Source organism: Mustela nivalis, assembly GCF_964662115.1.
Source record: "Mustela nivalis genome assembly, chromosome: 9".
NCBI classification, from domain to species: Eukaryota; Metazoa; Chordata; class Mammalia; order Carnivora; family Mustelidae; genus Mustela; species Mustela nivalis.
In genome coordinates, this window is record NC_139028.1 from 63906515 (window position 1) to 63926190 (window position 19676).

A 19676-nucleotide genomic window follows, 5' to 3' on the forward strand; every position below is an offset into this window, starting at 1 on the left:
AAAGAGTTAAGTTTTCTGGCAGGCAGATAGAATACTGTCAGATCACCTTGATCCTGTGAGGGTCTGGTTTTAGCTTTTCATGGGGCTGGTCTATTTCACCTTTGTTCTTATTGCCAGTATTTTAACTGTGAGAAAGTGTGGGGTGCCTACCAAAACCCTTCTACTTTGACAAGACGTGCCAACCTTTGTCTTCTCAGCATCGTATCGCTGCTCTGATCCTCTGCTAACTGCTCAGCTCATTAGCCTTTTAGCTACTGTTTTTTATTGGATTTCTTGGCGTTAACACCCGTACATGGCCATTTAGAAATCAACTGAACCGATGACTTGGGGAAATTGCATACAGATCTTTGGGCTTGCTTTTCTCTGTAGCACCCTTCTTTCCAGATCTTAGCCTCTCAAATTTCTACTCTTTCAGCATCCTTAAACTTCAACCTCTGATTTGCCAGTCTAGTAAGAATGCCTGTTTCTTTGTAACCTGATTCAACAAATAACCTTAGGAGAAAAGTCACCTTAAATATAGAGCTTACCTAGCTGTGCTTCCCTTCTTCCAGACATCACAGTTCCCGTAAGTCCAGTGTGTATCATTGTTCCTTAGTGCTGGTAGTTTTAAACAGTGTCCAAGTTTTACATCCTAGAGGAAGGTAGTCTGAAACAACTTGTTCTGTCATTATCACAACCAAGTTTGACTTAAAGTTTTCCCTCTATAACATTTTGATATTCATGTTCTTTTAAAAACTTTCTCTATTTTGACAGTTTTCTAATACTGGGGGTAAATCCAGGCATATTATAATTATAAAGCATCTGACCATTGTGTAGATTATAATGAGAATTTTATCATGGCTTTTTCTAAATCATTTTCTGTGTGCTAACATTTGCTTATAGAACAAAATGAGCCATTATAGTCTAAGGCATTTGTCATTTTGTAAATTGAGGTATAATTAACATAACATTGTATTAATTTAAGGTGTATAATGTAGTGATTCAATATTTGTATATATGCAAAAGATCACAATAAGTCCAGTTAACATCTATCAGTCTCATAATTAATAACACTTCAGTTCATATTTTTCTCATGTATACTAGAGTTCACATTCCTTTGAAATAGTTGGGATTTACATTAGATAACACTTTAGAGTTTGTAAACTATTACTGTATCCATTATAGTCTCATTTGTTTTTCATATGTACTTGTTAGGTATGTAAATACTACTATTTTACAAATGACAAAACCAAGGCTAAAAAATATTAAGGAGACTTATTAGTAAATAACAGAGCAGGAACTTGAATACACTACTTCCTAATTCCACATCCGATGCAATTTTTAAAAATGCCTGAAGTTTAAGTTTAAATAGAAAATACATACAACCTCTTTACCTTAGTAGGCTACTTAATTCCTTTACTTCTTTTATCTTCTTAGTCTTTGTAATAGTTGTAATTAATACATTGATCATTTTTTATGATATCCTGTATTTGTTATTCTCTTCCATTTCCTAATTAATTGTTCATGTTTCTGTACAACCTTTATGTTGTTGTTGTAATTTTTATTATTATTTTAAGTAGGCTCCAGTCCCAGCTTAGAGCCCAGTGCGGACCAGGAACTCAAAACCCTGAGATCAAGACCTGAGCTGAGATTGAGAGTTGGATGGTTACCCAACTGAGCTACCTAGGCACCTCTATTATTTTTTATTTCTGAATTAATTTTTAATTTATTCTGCTTTTTAAAATCATACCTCTGTTTTTGGACATGACCACTAAGTCTACAATAAAAATTTAACTTTTTTTCTTTGAAGTTATTATCTTAGGATGAGTTTCCAGAAAACAACTACTGTTCACAGAACCTACTGGTTTGTAGGACTTTAATGTATTGGCTAAAGTTACTTTTACTTTTATTCCCGTCTTTAAATTACTGGCAGATATATCTATCTATACATGATCTGTGTCATGCTCAGGGATCATACTTTTAATTTCTTCACTGGAATTCTAATATCCAAGTTTGTCATCATTTCATATGATCCCTTAGCCTTAGTGTAAACTTGTACATTAATTTTTGTGTTTATCAGTGGTCAGTGCTTATAATTCTTGGGAAAGAGCTGGGCTTATACCACACCAAGTCTTTTTTTTTTTTTTTTTTAATATATAATGTATTATGTGTTTCAAGGGTACAGGTCTGTGATTCATCAGTCTTATACAATACAAATTGCTCTCCACAACACATACCCTCCCCGATGTCCATCGCTCAACCCACTATGCCTCCTACCCAGTTCCCCTCCAGCAACCCTCAATTTGTTTCCTGAGATTAAGAGTCTTTATGGTTTGTTTCTCTCTCTGGTTTTGGCTTCTTTCATTTATCCCTCCTTTCCCCTATAATCCTCTGCCTTGTTTCTCAAATTCCACATATCAGTGAGATCATATGATAATTGTCTTTCTCTGATTGACTTACTTGTAGTAAGTAATTGACTTACTTGTAGTTCCATCCACATCATTGCAAATGGCAAAACTTCATTTTTCTAAAAGATTTTATTTATTTATTTATTTATTTATTTATTTGTCAGAGAGAGAGAGAGAGAGAGCTAGCACAGGCAGACAGAATAGCAGACAGAGGCAGAGGGAGAAGCAGGCTCCCTGCTGAGCAAGGAACTGGATGTGGAACTCGATCCTAGAATGCTGGGATCATGACCCGAGTTGAAGGCAGCAGCTTAACCAACTGAGCCACCCAGGCATCCCAAAACTTCATTTTTGATGGCTGCATAATATTCCATTGTGTGTCTCTGGACCACATCTTCTTTATCCATTAATCTGTCAGTGGACACCTGGGCTCTTTCGATAGTTCAGCTATTATGGACAAAGCTGCTATAAATAACTGGAGTGCACCAAGTCTTTTCTTAAGCATTGTTAAGCTTCTTTTTAAGTATATAACTTAGTCTACCCCAGAAAACTGTATTCCTGCAGAAGAAATTTATCTTAAAATTGGAAAGGAAATCCTAGGTAATCTTTTTAGGTACAGGTCTGTGAATCACCAGGTTTACACACTTCACAGCACTGATGACTTTTATTTAATAAATGTTTTTGGTTCAGGCATACCTCAAAAATACTGTGGGTTTGGTTCTAGACCACTACAATAAATCAAATATTGGAATAAACTGAGTCAAATGAATTTTTTAGCTTCCCAGTATAAATAAAAGTTAGTTCACACTGTACTATAGACTATTTAGTGTACAATAGCTATGTCTAAAAAAATGTGCATGCCTTAATTTAAATATAGTTCATTGCTTAAAAAATGCTAACCATTATCTGAGTTTTCATGAGTCATAGTTTTATTGCTGATAGAGGATCTTGCCTTGACGTTGATGGCTGCTTATTGAGCAGGGTCGTGGTTGCTGAAGGCTGGGATGGCTGTGGCAGTTTCTTAAAATAAGACAACAATGAAGTTTGCTGAATCCATTGACTCTTCCTTTCACAAATGATTTCTCTGTATTATGTGATGTAATATGTGATGTAACATGTGATACTATTTGATAGTATTTTACCCACAGAACTTCTTTCAAAATTGGAGTCAGTCCTCTCAGACCCTGCCACTGTTTTATCAACTAAATATACTTAATATTCTAAATTCTTTGTTGTCATTTTAACAGTCTTCACCAGGAGTAGAGTCTGTCTCAAGAAACCACTTTCTTTGTTCATCCATAAGAAGCGATCCCCCATCCATTCAAGTTTTATTATGAGGTTGCAGCAATTTAGGCACATCTTCAGGCCCCACTTCTAATTCTACTTCTTTTGCTATTTCCACCACATCTGCAGTTACTTCTTTCACTGAAGTCTTGAACCTTCAATTTATTTAAAAAAAAAAAAAAATTAAATAAATGCAGTATCTGTAAAGCACAATAAAGCAAAAGTACAATAAAATGAGGTATGTCTGTGTTTTGCTATGTGAAGACTACTTTTCTTTGACAAAAATCCAGATACTCCGACTTGAAGCAGTTCCTTTGGGAAAACATGTGGTTATGGATGTACTGAAGGGTAGGGAAGAATGGATCACAAGAGATTTCTTCGTTGCACACATAGGCTATCTAATATTATTTGATGAATAGTATCTTAGAAACTTATATAAAGAGAAAGAAAAAAGGAAAAGAATCACCCTAAATGTTCTGATGAGATTTTTGAGAAATCTTTTTAAAGATCTGAACTATCATAAAATCCACCTTGACATTGTCACATGTGCAAAAAATAATTTAATTAATAGTATTTTATAGATGAAAATGAATTAAGTAATTCCCTAAGATGTTTGGTTACCCAGTACTAAGAAAGACATCTTATTCTTCAAAGGGTAGGGATATAAGCAGTTGAGTGGCTATGTGTGGGTTTGTGCACACATGTGCCTATGGCATTCACTTTGTATGAATATACTGCGATCCTAGCCACATGGTTTGCATCCCCAGGAAAAGTTTTGACCTTCTGTGCTTAGTTTCCTCTCAAAACACTCATTATCAGACCCTTTCAATGCAGGTAAATCTCCATTGGATTCTTGAGTTTCTCTTCACTGTTCAGTTTTTCTGAGGCCACACTCATTTTAGGTGAACACTTTGGTTATAGAAATCTTACATCTGACTCCTCTTTTAAATAATCCATCTCTGAAACTAATATATTATATGTTAACTAATTGAATTTAAATAAAATTAAATTAAAACAAAACAAAACAAAACAAATAATCCATCTCACTTTCCCATTAAACATAGTTGCATTTTTCAGACCGTGCCCCAGTTTTTGCTTCTTAATATCTCATTGAAGCCATGGAACACTTTCTAAGCTCTCCATACCCACAAACACAGCATTACTGGGATGTTTCAGTTTTCTGTGGGAGTGTCAGGTTGTCATGGTATTATTTTTAAATATTTTTTATTTTTATTTTTTTGGTTCTAAAATTTAACTTCTCCTTTAATTTTATTTTTTCAGCGTTCCAAGATTCATTGCTTATGCACCACACCCAATGCTCTATGCAGTATGTGCCCTGCTTAATACCTACCACCAGGCTCACCCAACCCCCCACCCTCCCTCCCCTCCAAAACCCTCAATTTGTTTTCTCAGAGCCCACAGTCTCTCATGCTTCATCTCCCCCTCCAATTTCCCCCAATTCACTTTTCCTTTCCTTCTCCTAATGTCTTCCGTGTTATTCCTTATGCTCCACAAGTGACATCATATGACAATTGACTCTCTCTGCTTGATCTATTTAACTCAGCATAATCTCCTCCAGACCCATCCATATTGATACAAAAGTTGTGTCCTCCTTTCTGATGGATGCATAATATTTTTTATTTTTATTCTTTTAAGTATTAAGTGGGGTACATATTGCATGGAGCGCTGGGTGTGGTGCATAAACAAGGAATCCTGGAACACTGAAAAAATAAAATAAAATTTTAAAAAAGTAATCTCTGTGCTCAAGAGCCACATGCTCTACTGACTGAGGCAGCCAGATACCCTTCATGGTATTATTTTTTAAATAAGTGGTTTGTTTATGATAAGGACTATTAAAACTAAAGACAAAGGAAGATTTTTCTGCAAGATAAAAGATTATTATTTTAGTATATCTACACAGCAAAATCTTATTCAGCCACAAAAAGAAATGAATTAATACATGATATAAGATAGATAAACCCTGAACACATTATACTAAGTGAAAGTCTTGGGACATATACGGCCAGATATTATATAATTCCACTGATATGAAATGCAAGAAATTCATTGAGACAAAAAGTAGTGGTTTCTAGGGACTAGGAGTAGGGGAAAATGGAGAGTGACTGCTAATTGGTATGGGTTTCTTTCTTTTTTTGGGGGGGGGGGGAGTGATGATAGTATTCTGGAGTTAAGTAGTGGTAATAGTTGTACAATCTTAAGAATATACTGAAAACCACTGAATTGTATACTTTAAAATTTTCTGCTATGTGAGTTACATGTCAATTTTTAAAAGCTTACTATTTTAAGGTAAGTTTTCTCTACATAAGGACTTTAAAAACATGGTTGTCACAAAACTGGGGCACGTACTATAGTGGTTTACATGGTAAAAGATATCACTCTTTACTGTATGACTTGGGATAAATTATTTAACCTTTGTAAGTCTATTTCTTCATTAAAAAATTTTTTTTTATTTATTTATTTGAGAGAGAGTGCGAGAGTGCAGGTGCATGCACAAGCTGGGTATGGGACATAGGTGAGAGAGAGAATCCCAAGCAGACTCTGTGCTGACAGTGGAGCCTGATGCAGGGCTCAATCCCATGACCCCAAGATCACAACCCAAGCTAAAATTAAGAGTCAGACACTGAACTTACTGAGCCACCCAGGCGCCCTGTATTTCCTCATCTTAAAATGGTACTAATATGAATACTTTTATCAGAGTTGTTTGGAGGAGTAAATGTGATAAAATTTATAAAGTACTATACTTACACATTTTGCCTGTGTGCGCGCCCATAGGGAGTCTTCTTAAAAGTAGCAAAACACTGAGACTGTCGTGATTATCCTAGGCCATACATGGCATGAGGTTTACTTAGAAGGACATTTGAATAGCAAACACAATTAACAAGCAGGATGGCATCCGGCACTAGTATAATTAGTTCTTCCACCAGTGTATGCCTCAGTCTGCATAGCCAACCAGTTATTCTGTTTGGTTCCTCAGGTGAAAGGTCTGGGGTAAGAGAATGAGATTCACATGTACAGGGATAGCCACTGACCCTAAAGAGACTAAAAGCTTTTATTACAACTTTGTTTATTTATTACACCAGAGCTTCCAAAGTCTCTGCAAAAGACTTGTCCATATACAGGCATTATCATACTCACAGAAGCCCAAACTCAGGACTTTTCCATCAGATATTTATCTTGCATTTGTACTTTCTTCCACATTGAGGCAGTTTACCTATCAATGTTCATAAGTGGTGTTGCCACATTGTGTCTTTATCAGGTTTCTGTTGAAACACAGACCTAGAAAGTTAAGTAAGTGTCCAGTTTTCAAGCAGAAAAGAAAGAGGTGAGGCTTTTTTTTAACCCTTTATTTATAGCTTGGCACTTGTTAAGTGCTAAGTAAATACGCCTTAGGGAATCCTCCAGGTTTTTTGCTTACTGTAAAGTAGTCCTTTTCTTACCACCTAACAATTTTTGGGAAACTCTAGCCTGTATGTCACATGTGTAAGTTTATTTGCACTTCATCCTTTCTGCTCCAGTGTCTTTGCTCTACTCCGTGCTGTTCATCCTGTCAATATAGTTCCTTACCAGTGTCTCTTCCTGCTTTGCTGAGTTCTTGTCAGTCTCCACCAGACTCTTGTTTCAGGCTCAGAAGTGTTTCAGTTGAGGCTTCCCTGAGTTGGCCTCACCTTTGCAGTGGTCTGTTGCAAACTGGGAAGTGTTTCCCCTTTAGATATCCAGAAGAGTCCCAAAGCAATGTTACTTTGGCCCCAATGTGTTATAAGAATTTATTAATCAAACATTTATTTGAGTTAATCATGTCCGTTTCCATTCCCAGATGTGTATATGTATTCAAAGAACTGAGTTGGTAGTAATTTTGAGTAGTAATTGTTACATGGTACCCAGGTTTCTTGCTTCTCTCCATCTTGGATTTATGCTAGACTTGTCAGATTATACTCCTCCTTTCCCAGAGCAGAATTCTTCAGTATCCTTTGCACCATCAGTTCCCCAAACATGTAAATATTTTATTAATATTTTGTAGCACATTAAGACTTTGGCAGCACATATACTAAAATTGGCATGTTATAGAGAAGATCAGCATGATCCCCACCCAAAGATTATGAAGTAATATAGGATTGCTTTGTTCTTTTGCCTTTAGTGTCATGGTATCTCCAACAATAAAAGCATTTTCATTGTTGCTCTTCTCCTGCCTTACCTTAAACGTCATCTTCAGCAGCACTGAGGTTATTAAGAGTTGTTAAGCAAACTGGGACACTGTTCAATACATTTCTTGAGATGGGAGTACCAGCTGTTCACTGGATTTTAATTTGCAGTTTGAAGGAGACTAAAAGTGCTGATTTTTCTCCTGGGTTTCTATCCTGAGGGCATAGTGCATAGTCCTTAGGACAAATTCATTTTTGGTAAGCCTGAAAACTAATATCATCATAATTGCACTTTGTATTTTACAGTGTGTGGACCAGTTGACAAAGATCCAAACTGAATTACAGGAGACAGTGAAAGATTTAGCTAAAGGCAAAAAGAAGTACTTTGAGACTGAACAGATGGCTCATGCAGTACGAGAGAAAGCTGACATCGAAGCAAAGTATGTGCTTTAGCATTTCTCAAAAAGTAATTATGCAAATAAATGTTATTTTTGCCAATACTTTGTTTTCTGTTAATATAGGGCATAGTCTCATTTTTAGGTTATGTTGGTTTAATCTGACCTATAAATGTTGCATACTTTCAATTTTTTCTTTTATATTGGATGATCTCATTTAAATTAGTATAGCAAAATGAGAATATTCGATCAGTTAGTTTTCATGTTAAAAATTGAATTTTGAGAAGGAAAAAGGACAAATGAACATTGTATTGAACGCTTAGCAAAGCTGGTTGAAGTTGCTATGGTGTCAGAATATCCGGGTTTAGGATCCTCATTTATTTCATGTTAGACTGTAAATGAGTTGTTGTTGGAAATCCCTGACTCTCAGCATGCCATTGAAGGCACCTTGGACATCTCAAATAAATAAAGAGCACTGACCTCAGTATAGAAATCCTGCCCCAGACACAGTTTCTCTCTTGTGTGAAATTCTAATATATATACTTTTTAAATATATGCTTTAACAAATGTGTGAATTTTACTTTTAGTATATGTGAATCATAAGCCCTTTATTTTGAGAATAATTAGGAAAAGAAGGAACTGGCAATTGATAATAAAAGGGTATATAAAGTGAGCAGTACAGACTTTTGCTATCACAAGCTGAGGAAAGATAAAGTTTTTGAGAAAAAATAAACCTGTGCCATTGAATGGGACTCTAAAGAGGTCTATTAAGAAAGCTGACTCTTAACTCCTAGGCATGAAATCAGAAAGGTCATGAACATTTGTACAGACCAGTGGAGGGGGGGAATTCTTTCTAATATGTTTTTATCTATAGGAAGTTAAGCAATCTCATAAGCATCTTGTGAAAATTTAGGGTTTCCTCCAAAGTTAATTCAGTACCAAGGACTGGTTGACAAATATTCCTAAAGTATTTAACATTACTGGAAAACGTATTTAATATTTTGCTATTTTAGTTTATTGTCTTTATTATTTTTCTGAGCATGCAGATATTTCCCATACTTTGGTAGAGTCAGTGTACCCATCTTTCCAATAAGATCTGAAGATTTTAGATTAGATGATCTCCTTATAGGAATTTCCTGTCATGGTGTTTTTGGGGAATTTGTTTTTTTTAAACTTTCAGGGATTCTAGAACAGAGAGTTGAGAGATCTGTTAGAGCATATATAAATACCTACTTTAGCCAAGGTCCACAGAGCAAAAATGAGGACAATTCCAAAGCAGTTCCTAAGAAGTATGGATTTGACAGGATCTAATTCACAGATGCTCATCGCAAAACACAGCCTTCTAATATGGCCCAAATTCAAAGCAGTTACATCAAATGAGACATTTTATTTCAGTGTGTAACTTTCCTGGAAAATCCATTCAACTACAGAGTAAGAAATGCCTCTTTATCTTCATTGGCTCTCTAAATGTTTATTGAATAATTATTTTGGGTATTTTGAGTACAGAGATGAGTAAGATAAGCTTTGCATCCTTAAGAAATTTAAAGCCTATAATTAAAGGCAGTTGTGTTTTAAAGTAACTTTATGATTTGTTTATTCACAGTAGACTCAAATTAAGTACCTACAGTCACTTACGTAGTAACTAATAATATGTTCACTGTAGTTGTATGAAAACACTGCTTTGTAAGCATAGAAAATAAATTAATTTTGCCTAATGAGAAAGGAAACCTTTATAGAAGAAGTGATAGAGTCTTGAAGAAGATGAGAAGGAAGCTCAGGAAGGAGAAATAAAGATGGGACTATGTGTACTTTTGATAGATGGTGAGCTGTGCACATTAAGAGAGAATAAAGGGGCACCTGGGTGGCTCAGTGGGTTAAAGCCTCTGCCTTCTGCTCAGGTCATGATCCCAGGGTCCTGGGATCAAGCCCCACATTGGGCTCTCTGCTCAGCAGGGAACCTGCTTCCTCCTCTCTCTCTGCCTGCTTCTCTGCCTACTTGTGATCTCTGTCTGCCAAATAAATAAATAAAATCTTAAAAAAATAAAAGAGAGAGAGAGAGAGAATAAAAAGGAAGAGGGATGCCATTTGAAAGGAAGGATGGGTTCCATTTTGGATATGTAGGTATATAGGTTCTGAAGAGCCTGAGGGACACTGAAGTGAATAAATTTGGCAGGGAGTCATGTATCTAACTCTCAGGTGAGAATCTGGGCCTGAAGATCTCGCTTTGGGGTTAGTTGCCTATCAGATGATAGTTACAGGGATGAAATCATATATAAAATGAGAAATTGAGGTTGGGACCCTAAGGAGCATTAACATTTGGAAGTAGGTGGGGAGTGTGCAATACAATTCAATATTTATTTGTATCTTATTTGTTGTAGATCAGAATCTTTGAGCATTGAAACTGTATTATTTTATCTATTACTAATATCTTCTTAAGTACCACAGAAGATTTTATATGAGGATTAGCAAATGAAACAGAAAGCAGAAACTTTTAGAACCTTATATTGGAAAATCTAGGTGCAACTCAGATCATTTGGATAATGACTGCAAGAAAAAGAATTGAGAATACCCCAGTCTTTTTTCATCTTGAACAGGCTCTTTCTAATTTTGAAGTGTGTGGTTTTTTCTAGTCAAAACAAATAGGAATCTGATTAATAAAAGCAGACAGAACCCCAGGAAATATGAAATATGGCAAGGCAGAAAATAATAGGAGTATCTTGGATGCTATTTTTTTTAAACAGTGGAGAAGTAGTTAGGATTCACATGTGTGCATTCCTGAATGTTTCTCTTTTGTTAGAAAGGTGATAGGCTGTGTTTGCTCTCCTCCAAACATTTGCTCTGCAGAGACTGGCTTGCTCCACCTTCCATTCCCATGGGGTCTGCAACTTTCCTTGGTATTATGGCATAGCTTCCAGCACATGCACTGAGTTCTCCCATGGCAATCACCATGACACTGCTGTCAAGACAAACATTGCAGCTTCAAAAATCACTGGTCGGTTGTGAGAGTGTTGTTATTCCTTACTGTTTGTCTGTTGACTTTCTCCTTCTGTTTATCTCTAGCTGTTTGGGTAAAACCAACGTATTTTTACTACTGATTGTTAATTATGTTTCCTTCCCCAACTGAAAGGAATTGAGGAAAATAAGGACATCAGAATGGGAGAAGATTAAATAAAATAAAATCATATAGGGCAGAGCCCAAGGACTTTCTCACTGTGTTGCAAATACTATGGTAAGAGTGGAGGGAGCATACAGGCTGGGAGCCAGACAAGAAGGACTTTTCGTGGGAGAAATAATGGAATTAAGGACTTTGAAGACCTTGGGAATATCCTACTGTAGGTTGCATTGCAGGTGTTGTCACAGCCTATTGAACATGACCCTGAAAGCCTGCTAATATTTGCCTCCCCAGATTGGTTATAGAAGAATTCACTAAGTGTGAATTTAAGTGTGTGTAATTGTATGACACTGGGAATCACCTATAGTTTAATGACTCTTGTTTATTAGGAGATACTGATATATTGTATTTGTCAAATTGTATTCTTGTCATTCAGGATATCTTAATTAAATATCCCAATTTTCTTGTTGCACTACAATACTCTTCCTGTAGTATGGGAAAATAATCATTACTCCTGGCTTTCTATTTTTTTAGTTCTCTTTTGGAATAGCATTGTGGAAAAGCATCACTGTTTTAAAATTTTGGAATTATAATACTAAAGATGTCCTATGTAATTTGATAATTTTATTAAACATACTGTATTTTCTGTTTTATTATAGATCTAAACTTAGTCTTTTTCAATCAAGAATCAGTTTACAAAAAGCAAGTGTAAAGGTGAGCTTTTAAAAACTATTTCACAATTGAAAAACCTTAGTTTACTGAAAAAGAACTGGGTTTTTTGAGGGTTGAAGTCAGTTGTTTCCACCTAATTTAGAAGCATTTTAAAGTCATTAACTCGGGGAATAAGTTTCCTTCCCAGTTCATGGGATTTTTCTGCCTAGGTGTCAGCACTTTGGACACTGCTTGCTTCTCAAGATTGTTTTAGAGATAGGTTCTATACCTTACCTGCTTAGGTAGCCTGTTATCTAGAACTCTTAGTCCAAGAGACTTAGTCCTCGGGCTTTAGAAAATCTACAAAAGTTATTTCATTCAGATTTACAGCCTTGAGCAGATGCTCTGGGCCAGATCCAAGTGAGATTTTCCTGTGGGACCGGTCAAGCTGTCGAATACCTGATAAGTAAGTTTAGTGACCCACCTTTGGCTGTCAGGATCCCAGCCAGCATACTATTCTTTTGGCACATGAGGAATGCTGATTTTTTTAATTTTTATTTTTGAAAGATTTTATTTATTTATTTGAGAGAGAGAGAGTGAGAGAAAGAGAACACAAACAGAGGGGGAGAGGCAGAGGAGGAAGCAGACTACCGAGAAGCAGGGAGCCTAATGTGGGACTCGATCCCAGGACCCTGCCATCATGACCCAAGCTGAAGGTAGACACTTAAACCAACTGAGCCACCCAGGTACCTGGAATGCTGATTTAAAAAAAAAAAAAAAAAGATTTTCTAACTCATAGCAGATTTACCCATGTTTTTGAGAAGTAGGTACTTAATTTGGGAACCTTTATTTTCCCATCTGAATAAAATGAGCAAAATACTTTGAAGTATTTTGAAAAGCTTTGGAAGTATGTTAAGTGTAAATAACATGTGAAAACACTCTTAGGGTGCCTGGGTGGCTCAGTGACTGCCTTCGGCTCATGTCATGATCCCAGGATCCTGGGCTCGAGCCCTGCATCAGGCTCCCTGCTCAGTGGGGAGCCTGCTTCTTCCTCTCCCTCTGCTGTTCTGCTTGCTTGTGTTCTTTTTCTCTGTCAAATAAATCAATAAAATCTTAAAAAAAAAAAAAAAGGAAACACTTTCACCATGTGTAACAGTTGTAATCATTATTTAATTCCTCAATAGTGTTGAATATTTTTATATGCAAATAAATATTTCTCCACATGGTTACCTTTACTCTTGTTGGAGAGCCATTAATTGCCATTAATTGCCAGCTAAGAATGGTATCCTCATTTATCTTACAGCGCAATATCAGTTTGTGTTGATTTTTTTTCTCTTTCACTATGTTTCAGTTAAAAGCCCGGCGATCTGAATGTAATTCTAAAGCTACCCATGCAAGGAATGATTATCTTCTTACACTAGCAGCAGCAAATGCGCACCAGGATCGCTACTATCAAACAGATTTAGTTAACATTATGAAGGTAATACAACCTTAATATCTGTGCTCATTTGTTTTGTTAGAGACAATAAAACAACTCGTGAGTTGACTATTCGGTAGATAGCATTGAGTCAGTAGAATAGCAGCCAGGTTTCTTGGCAGTTCTTTGAACTATACTTGATATTGTTTGGGTACTCTCTCTTTCAGGTAATTCTGAATTAATTTTTAATATAATAAAGTATTTAAAGCCAAATCACAATAAAAAGACTAACTGCAATCGCTAGTAGTGGCAGATACTTACTGTATAATGGTTATTAATATATAAGATCCAGAATAAGATTTTTTTAAGGCTTAGATTTTTAAAATTTTATAATTTTACTTTTAATTAATAGGTAAACTTGTATGTTGATGTTTTATGATTTTGAGGTACCCGTGAGAAGAAGAGAAAATGTCTGGTAATTATATGAAGATGTCTCTACCCTAGGTAGCGCTCTGAAATGTAGATAGATTGTATTATACTTTCTTGTGTACTCAAACTCAATTTGGTCTTTCCCTGTTTATACATGTATTTGTTTCTTTCACTTCCAATGAAGTAAAAGAAAAGGGGTAGAGAAGAAAATCTTTTTTAAACTTCTGCCAGATTTCACCTGTCACTGCATAGAGTGTATCTCATTTTCTCCTGTCTTCTTAAGGACCCAAACATTTGATTATTCTGTCTTTCTCTTATATTTTCAACCCATGCTTTTCAAATATTGTTCTTAATGACTATTGAAACACATTAATTGAATTGCTTGCTTTATAGATCAGAATCTTTGAGAAAGGGGATGCAACAGGAGTGGGTGCTCTTTTCTTCTACAGGGCCTCTGGGAAAGAGATAAACTCTGTCTAGAAACTGTAAGTTCTTTCCTTGAAAGTAGACAGGACATTTCCTGATACCTTCAGGGAAAAATGGGAGTCATAGAGTCAAACTGGGCTAAGAAGTATCCAGTTGCAAAATGTTTTCTTCCCTTTCTGTTCATTGCCTGAACTCCCCTTTTCCTAGCTTCTGTCCTGTTTTGAATTCCACTGGTTAGAACATGGGTGGTAAGAGAGACAAGGGATTGTTTTGACATCCCAGATGAGAGCTCTGTTTACATTTCCCAATAAAATGTTAGACCTAGAGGTTTAGGCATTTTAGTATCTTATTAAGTGTACATAGCCCTTCAGATTTACAAGAAGCAACTAGAGACTTGACCTCCCATTTTACCATGCTTTCTCTAGGGAAATATATATGTCTACTCAGTCTTAGACAACCCATTTATTAAAGAAGATACTCAGTACAGTTTACATTTAAAGTTGTGATTCCCTGTATACTGCCCACTCTTAAAGCTGTTAACTATATATTTCCCCTTTGAATACTTTAAAATGAACATACTAGTTAAGCAGCAGCAAGAATAAAATCTTTATGTTTTTTAAATTGAATCCTCAGGCTAAAAGACCTCTTTCTTGAAACCCTGTGGCCTTTGATAAACTGGGAAAGGTACAGTATTATTTTAGGGGTGTATCTTCTGCCCAATACAAAGAGGAAGTTAATGGGCCTGGCCAGCTCTCAGATTATATATCTTTGAACTTGCTTTGAAGTCCTAATGCAGATATTTGATCGGCATTGGTTAGGTTATGCTTCAGATTACTCATTTCAATCGACATTGTAAGGTACTGGAATGATAAAAATAGAGGCTGGAGTCCTCTTTTGTCCCTTAAAAATAGACAGATATATTCTCATAGACAGATATATTCTCAGTTTTCATGTTGTGTATGTGTGAATTCATTTTCTTCCTCATGTTAACGCTGTAGTCTGCAGTATTTGAAAACTGTCATCAGTCATATTGTCAGCTGCTGAGTGAGTTTCTATCATTGAATTGACAGTGGCCCTTCGTACCTTTCTTAGAAAAGTCTTGTTTTCTGAATTGTTGTTAAGGTTATGATGCCCTAGCTAGGATCTTTTTAAACAAATTCTATGGATACTTTTGAGGCAGGAGGTTTGATTCTTGGGTTTAATCATAAACATTTAATAGTCACTTACAATGTGGTAGATACTGGACTACACTTTGGGAAGAAGCAGAGATGAGAAAGACACTCTTTATCTTCAAAGAGCTCAGTCTGGTGGAAGAAAGAAAAATATATAGAAATGATTACAAATTAGAACAATGAAGCCCCGCATCGGGCTCTCTGCTCAATAGGGAGCCTGCTTCTTACTCTCTCTCTCTGCCTGCCTCTCTGCCTACTTGTGAGTTCTGTCTGTCAAATAAATAAATAAAATCTTAAAAGAATAATGAAATTACTTATTGGTGGAAGACCATAATTAGTAATATTAACAACTATTCCTTTTTTTTCTTTGATTGCTCAGTATTACTCTGGCATTATCCTTATCATTTTAGGCATATTATCCTTTATCATTTTTTAATTTATCTTAGTTAGAATTCATAGTTCATTATTTAAATACCATTCTAGCCTATAAATGGAATGAAATGAAATTCCAACCCAGGATGAACCCAGATAACCTCTTTCTTTGTACCTGAATCCAAGTAGCCAAGTACTACTGAAAACAGTCTTTAAAAAGAACACATTTATGTTCATAAATTAATGTGGAATCAGTCTCAAGTGGACCCTGAGTATTTGGGTCCATTTGGTCATTTCCTTGGTTGACACCCTAATATTTTTAACATTTCTTTCAACTTTTTTCCATCTCAAACCTCGAATTTACCTCTTCTCTTTCACACTTAGCAAGTGGTCTTTCTTCCTAATTTACGGAGAATACAAGCCACTAAAAGGGAACTCCATTATTTTCCCATTACCTGCCTTCATGTGTGTTCAAGATTCCTCCATGGAACCTCAACAACAGAGTTGTTTCTCCTGTCTAAAGATGATCCTTTCACCTTGGTTTTGGATAAAGCCTTTTCAGGATCAAAGCAACTATTCTATTTTCTTACATATCTTGGACATTGTATTCTTAGGTTAAAAGTGTAGAAGAAAAAAAAATGCTGGAGAGTGAGAGCGAAGTAACTGTTTGGTGTCCAGCATGGCCAGGTGCTGTCTAGGTACTTTAAATACCTTCTTTCGTTTAGTTTTCTTAACATCTTTTGAGCTAAATATCATTATCCCTGTTCTGCAAATCATATAGCAGAGCCGTCAGTGAGGTTCAGTGCATGTGTATATATTCAGGACTTAAAGTCTCTGTGACTTCAGAGCCTGTGTTCTTTACTAGATACCACACTGTTTCCTACATTGCATTCCAATCTTCTTTTTTTTTTTTTTAGCTTTATACATTATTTTATTTTTTGTGTGTTTATCTTTTTATTTTCTTTAATTTTTTAAAAAGTTTTATTTTTTTTTCAGTGTTCCAAAATTCATTGTTTATGCACCACATCCAGTGCTCCATGCAGTACATGCCCTCCATAAGACCCACCACCAGGCTCATCCAACCTTCCACCCTCCTCCCCTCCAAAACCCTCGGTTTGTTTCCCAGAGTCCACAGTCTCTCATGTTTGTCTCCCCCTCCGATTTCCCCTCTCCATCTGCCCATGTCCTCCGTGTTTTTCCTTATGCTTCACAAGTAAGTGAAACCATATGATACTTGACTCTCTCTGCTTGACTTTTTTCACTCAGCATAATCTCTTCCAGTCCCGACCATGTTGATAAAAAAGTTGGGTATTCATCCTTTCTCATGGAGGCATAATACTCCATTGTATATATGGACCATATCTTCTTTATCCATTCATCTGTTGAAGGAAGGGCATCTTGGCTCTTTCCAAAGTTTGGCAACTGTGGCCACTGCTGCTATGAACATTGGGGTACAGATGGCCCTTCTTTTCACTACATCTGTATTTGGGATAAATACCCAGTGGTGCAATTGCAGGGTCATAGGGAAGCTCTATTTATAGTTTCTTAAGGAATCTCCACACTGTTTTCCAAAGTGGCTGCAACAACTTGCATTCCCACCAACAATGTAAGAGGTTTCCCCTTTCTCCACATCCTCTCCAACACATATTGTTTACTGTCTTGTTGATTTTGGCCATTCTAACTGGTGTCAGGTGGTATCTCAATATGGTTTTGATTGAGTCTCCCTGATAGCTACTGATGATGAACATTTTTTCATGTGTCTGTTAGCCATTTGCATGTCTTCTTTGGAGAAGTGTTGGTTCATGTCTTCCCCCATTTTTTGACGTGATTATCTGTTTTGTGTGTGTTGAGTTTGTGGAGTTCTTTTTTTTTTTTTTTTTTTTTTTTTTAAAGATTTTATTTATCTATTTGACAGAGAGAGAAATCACAAGTAGGCGGAGAGTCAGGCAGAGAGAGAGAGAAGCAGGCTCCCGCTGAGCAAAGAGCCCGATGCGGGGCTCGATCCCAGGACACTGAGATCATGACCTGAGCCGAAGGCAGCGGCTTAATCCACTGAGCCACCCAGGCGCCCCGAGTTTGTGGAGTTCTTGATAGATCTTGGATATCAGCCCTTTGTCTGTAGTGTCATTTGCTAATATCTTCTCCCATTCTGTGGGTTGCCTCTTTGTTTTGTTGTTTGTTTCCTTTGCTGTGCAGAAGCTTTGGATTTTGATGAAGTCCCAAAAGTTCATTTTTGCTTTTGTTTCCTTTGCCTTTGGAGACATGGCTTGAAAAAAGTTGCTGCGGGGGCGCCTGGGTGGCTCAGTGGGTTAAGCCGCTGCCTTCGGCTCAGGTCATGATCTCAGGGTCCTGGGATTGAGTCCCGCATCGGGCTCTCTGCTCAGCAGGGGGCCTGCTTCCCTTCCTTTCTCTCTGCCTGCCTCTCTGCCTACTTGTGATCTCTCTCTGTCAAATAAATAAATAAAATCTTTTTAAAAAATTAAAAAAAAAAAGTTGCTGCGGCTGATGTTGAAGAGGTTACTGCCTATGTCCTTCTCTAGGATTCTGAAGGATTCCTGCTTCATGTTGAGGTCTATTATCCATTTCAAGTTTTTCTTTGTGTATGGTATAAGAGAATGGTCGAGTTTCATTCTTCTACACATAGCTGTTCAATTTTCCCAACACCTTTTATTGAAGAGACTTTGTCTTTTTCCCACTGTGTATTTTTTTCTGCTTTGTTGAAGATTATTTGACCATAGAGTTGAGGGTCCATATCTGGGCTCTCTGCTTTGTTCCACTGGTCTATCAGTCCCATGCTGTCTTGGTGATCACAGCTTTGTAGTAAAGCTTGATATGGGGCAAATATTTATGCCCCCAATACGGGCGCAGCCAACTACATAAGACAACTGTTAATCAAGATAAAGGGTCATATTGATATGAATACATTAATAGTAGGGGATCTTAACATGCCATTCTCAGTAATAGATCATCCAAGCAGAAAATCAATAAAGAAACAAGAGCATTGAATGACACATTGGATCAGATGGACCTCATAGATATATACAGAATATTCCACCCTAAAACAACAGAATACTCATTCTTCTCAAGTGCACATGGAACTTTCTCCAGAGTAGACCACATACTGGGTCACAAATCAGTGAGAGTGAGATTATTCCCTGCATATTCTTAGACCACAGTGCTTTGAAACTGGAACTCAACTACAAGAAAAAGTTTGTAAGGAATTCAAACACTTGGAATTTTAAGACCACCCTGCTTAAGAATGTTTGGATCAACCAAGAAATCAAAGAAGAGCTTAAACAATTCATGGAAACCAATGAGAATGAAGACAGTTTGGTCCAAAACCTATGGAATACAACAAAGGCGGTCCTAAGGGGGAAATACATAGCCATCCAAGCCTCACTCAAAAAAATTGAAAAATCCAGAATACACCAGCTCTCTTTATACCTTAAAGAACTGGAAAATCAAAAATTAAGCCAACCCCACAAACAAGAAGGAAATAATCAAGATTAGAGCAGAGATCAATAAAATAGAAACTAGAGATACAGCAGAACACATCAACGAAACTAGAAGCTGGTTTTTTGAAAGAATCAATAAGATCAATAAACCACTGGCCAAACTAATCCAAAAGAAAAGAGAGAGGACCCAAATTAATAAAATTATGAGTGAAAAGGGAAAGATCATGACTAACACCAAGGAAATAGAAAAAAATCATCAGAAATTAGTATCAACAGTTACATGCCAGTAAGTTAAGCAACCTAGGTGAAATGAATACATTACTGGAAACCTATAAACTTCCAAAACTGAATCAGGAAGAAATTGACAACCTGAGTAGACCAATATCTAGTAATGAGATTGAAGCAGTGACCAAAAACCT

General features: G+C 36.5%; 1 protein-coding gene across 3 annotated transcripts in view; it reads left to right on the forward strand.

Annotated features, from left to right (window-relative positions):
- The window catches only part of FCHSD2 (FCH and double SH3 domains 2), a 284078-nt gene that overhangs the window by 147156 nt on the left and 117246 nt on the right, over positions 1-19676 (forward strand). For all 3 annotated transcript variants that reach the window (XM_082749741.1, XM_082749740.1, XM_082749742.1), the window contains 3 exons: positions 8135-8268; positions 11995-12049; positions 13338-13466. In XM_082749741.1, the coding sequence (XP_082605867.1) occupies positions 8135-8268; positions 11995-12049; positions 13338-13466 (318 nt within the window). The remainder of the gene's footprint in view (positions 1-8134; positions 8269-11994; positions 12050-13337; positions 13467-19676) is intronic.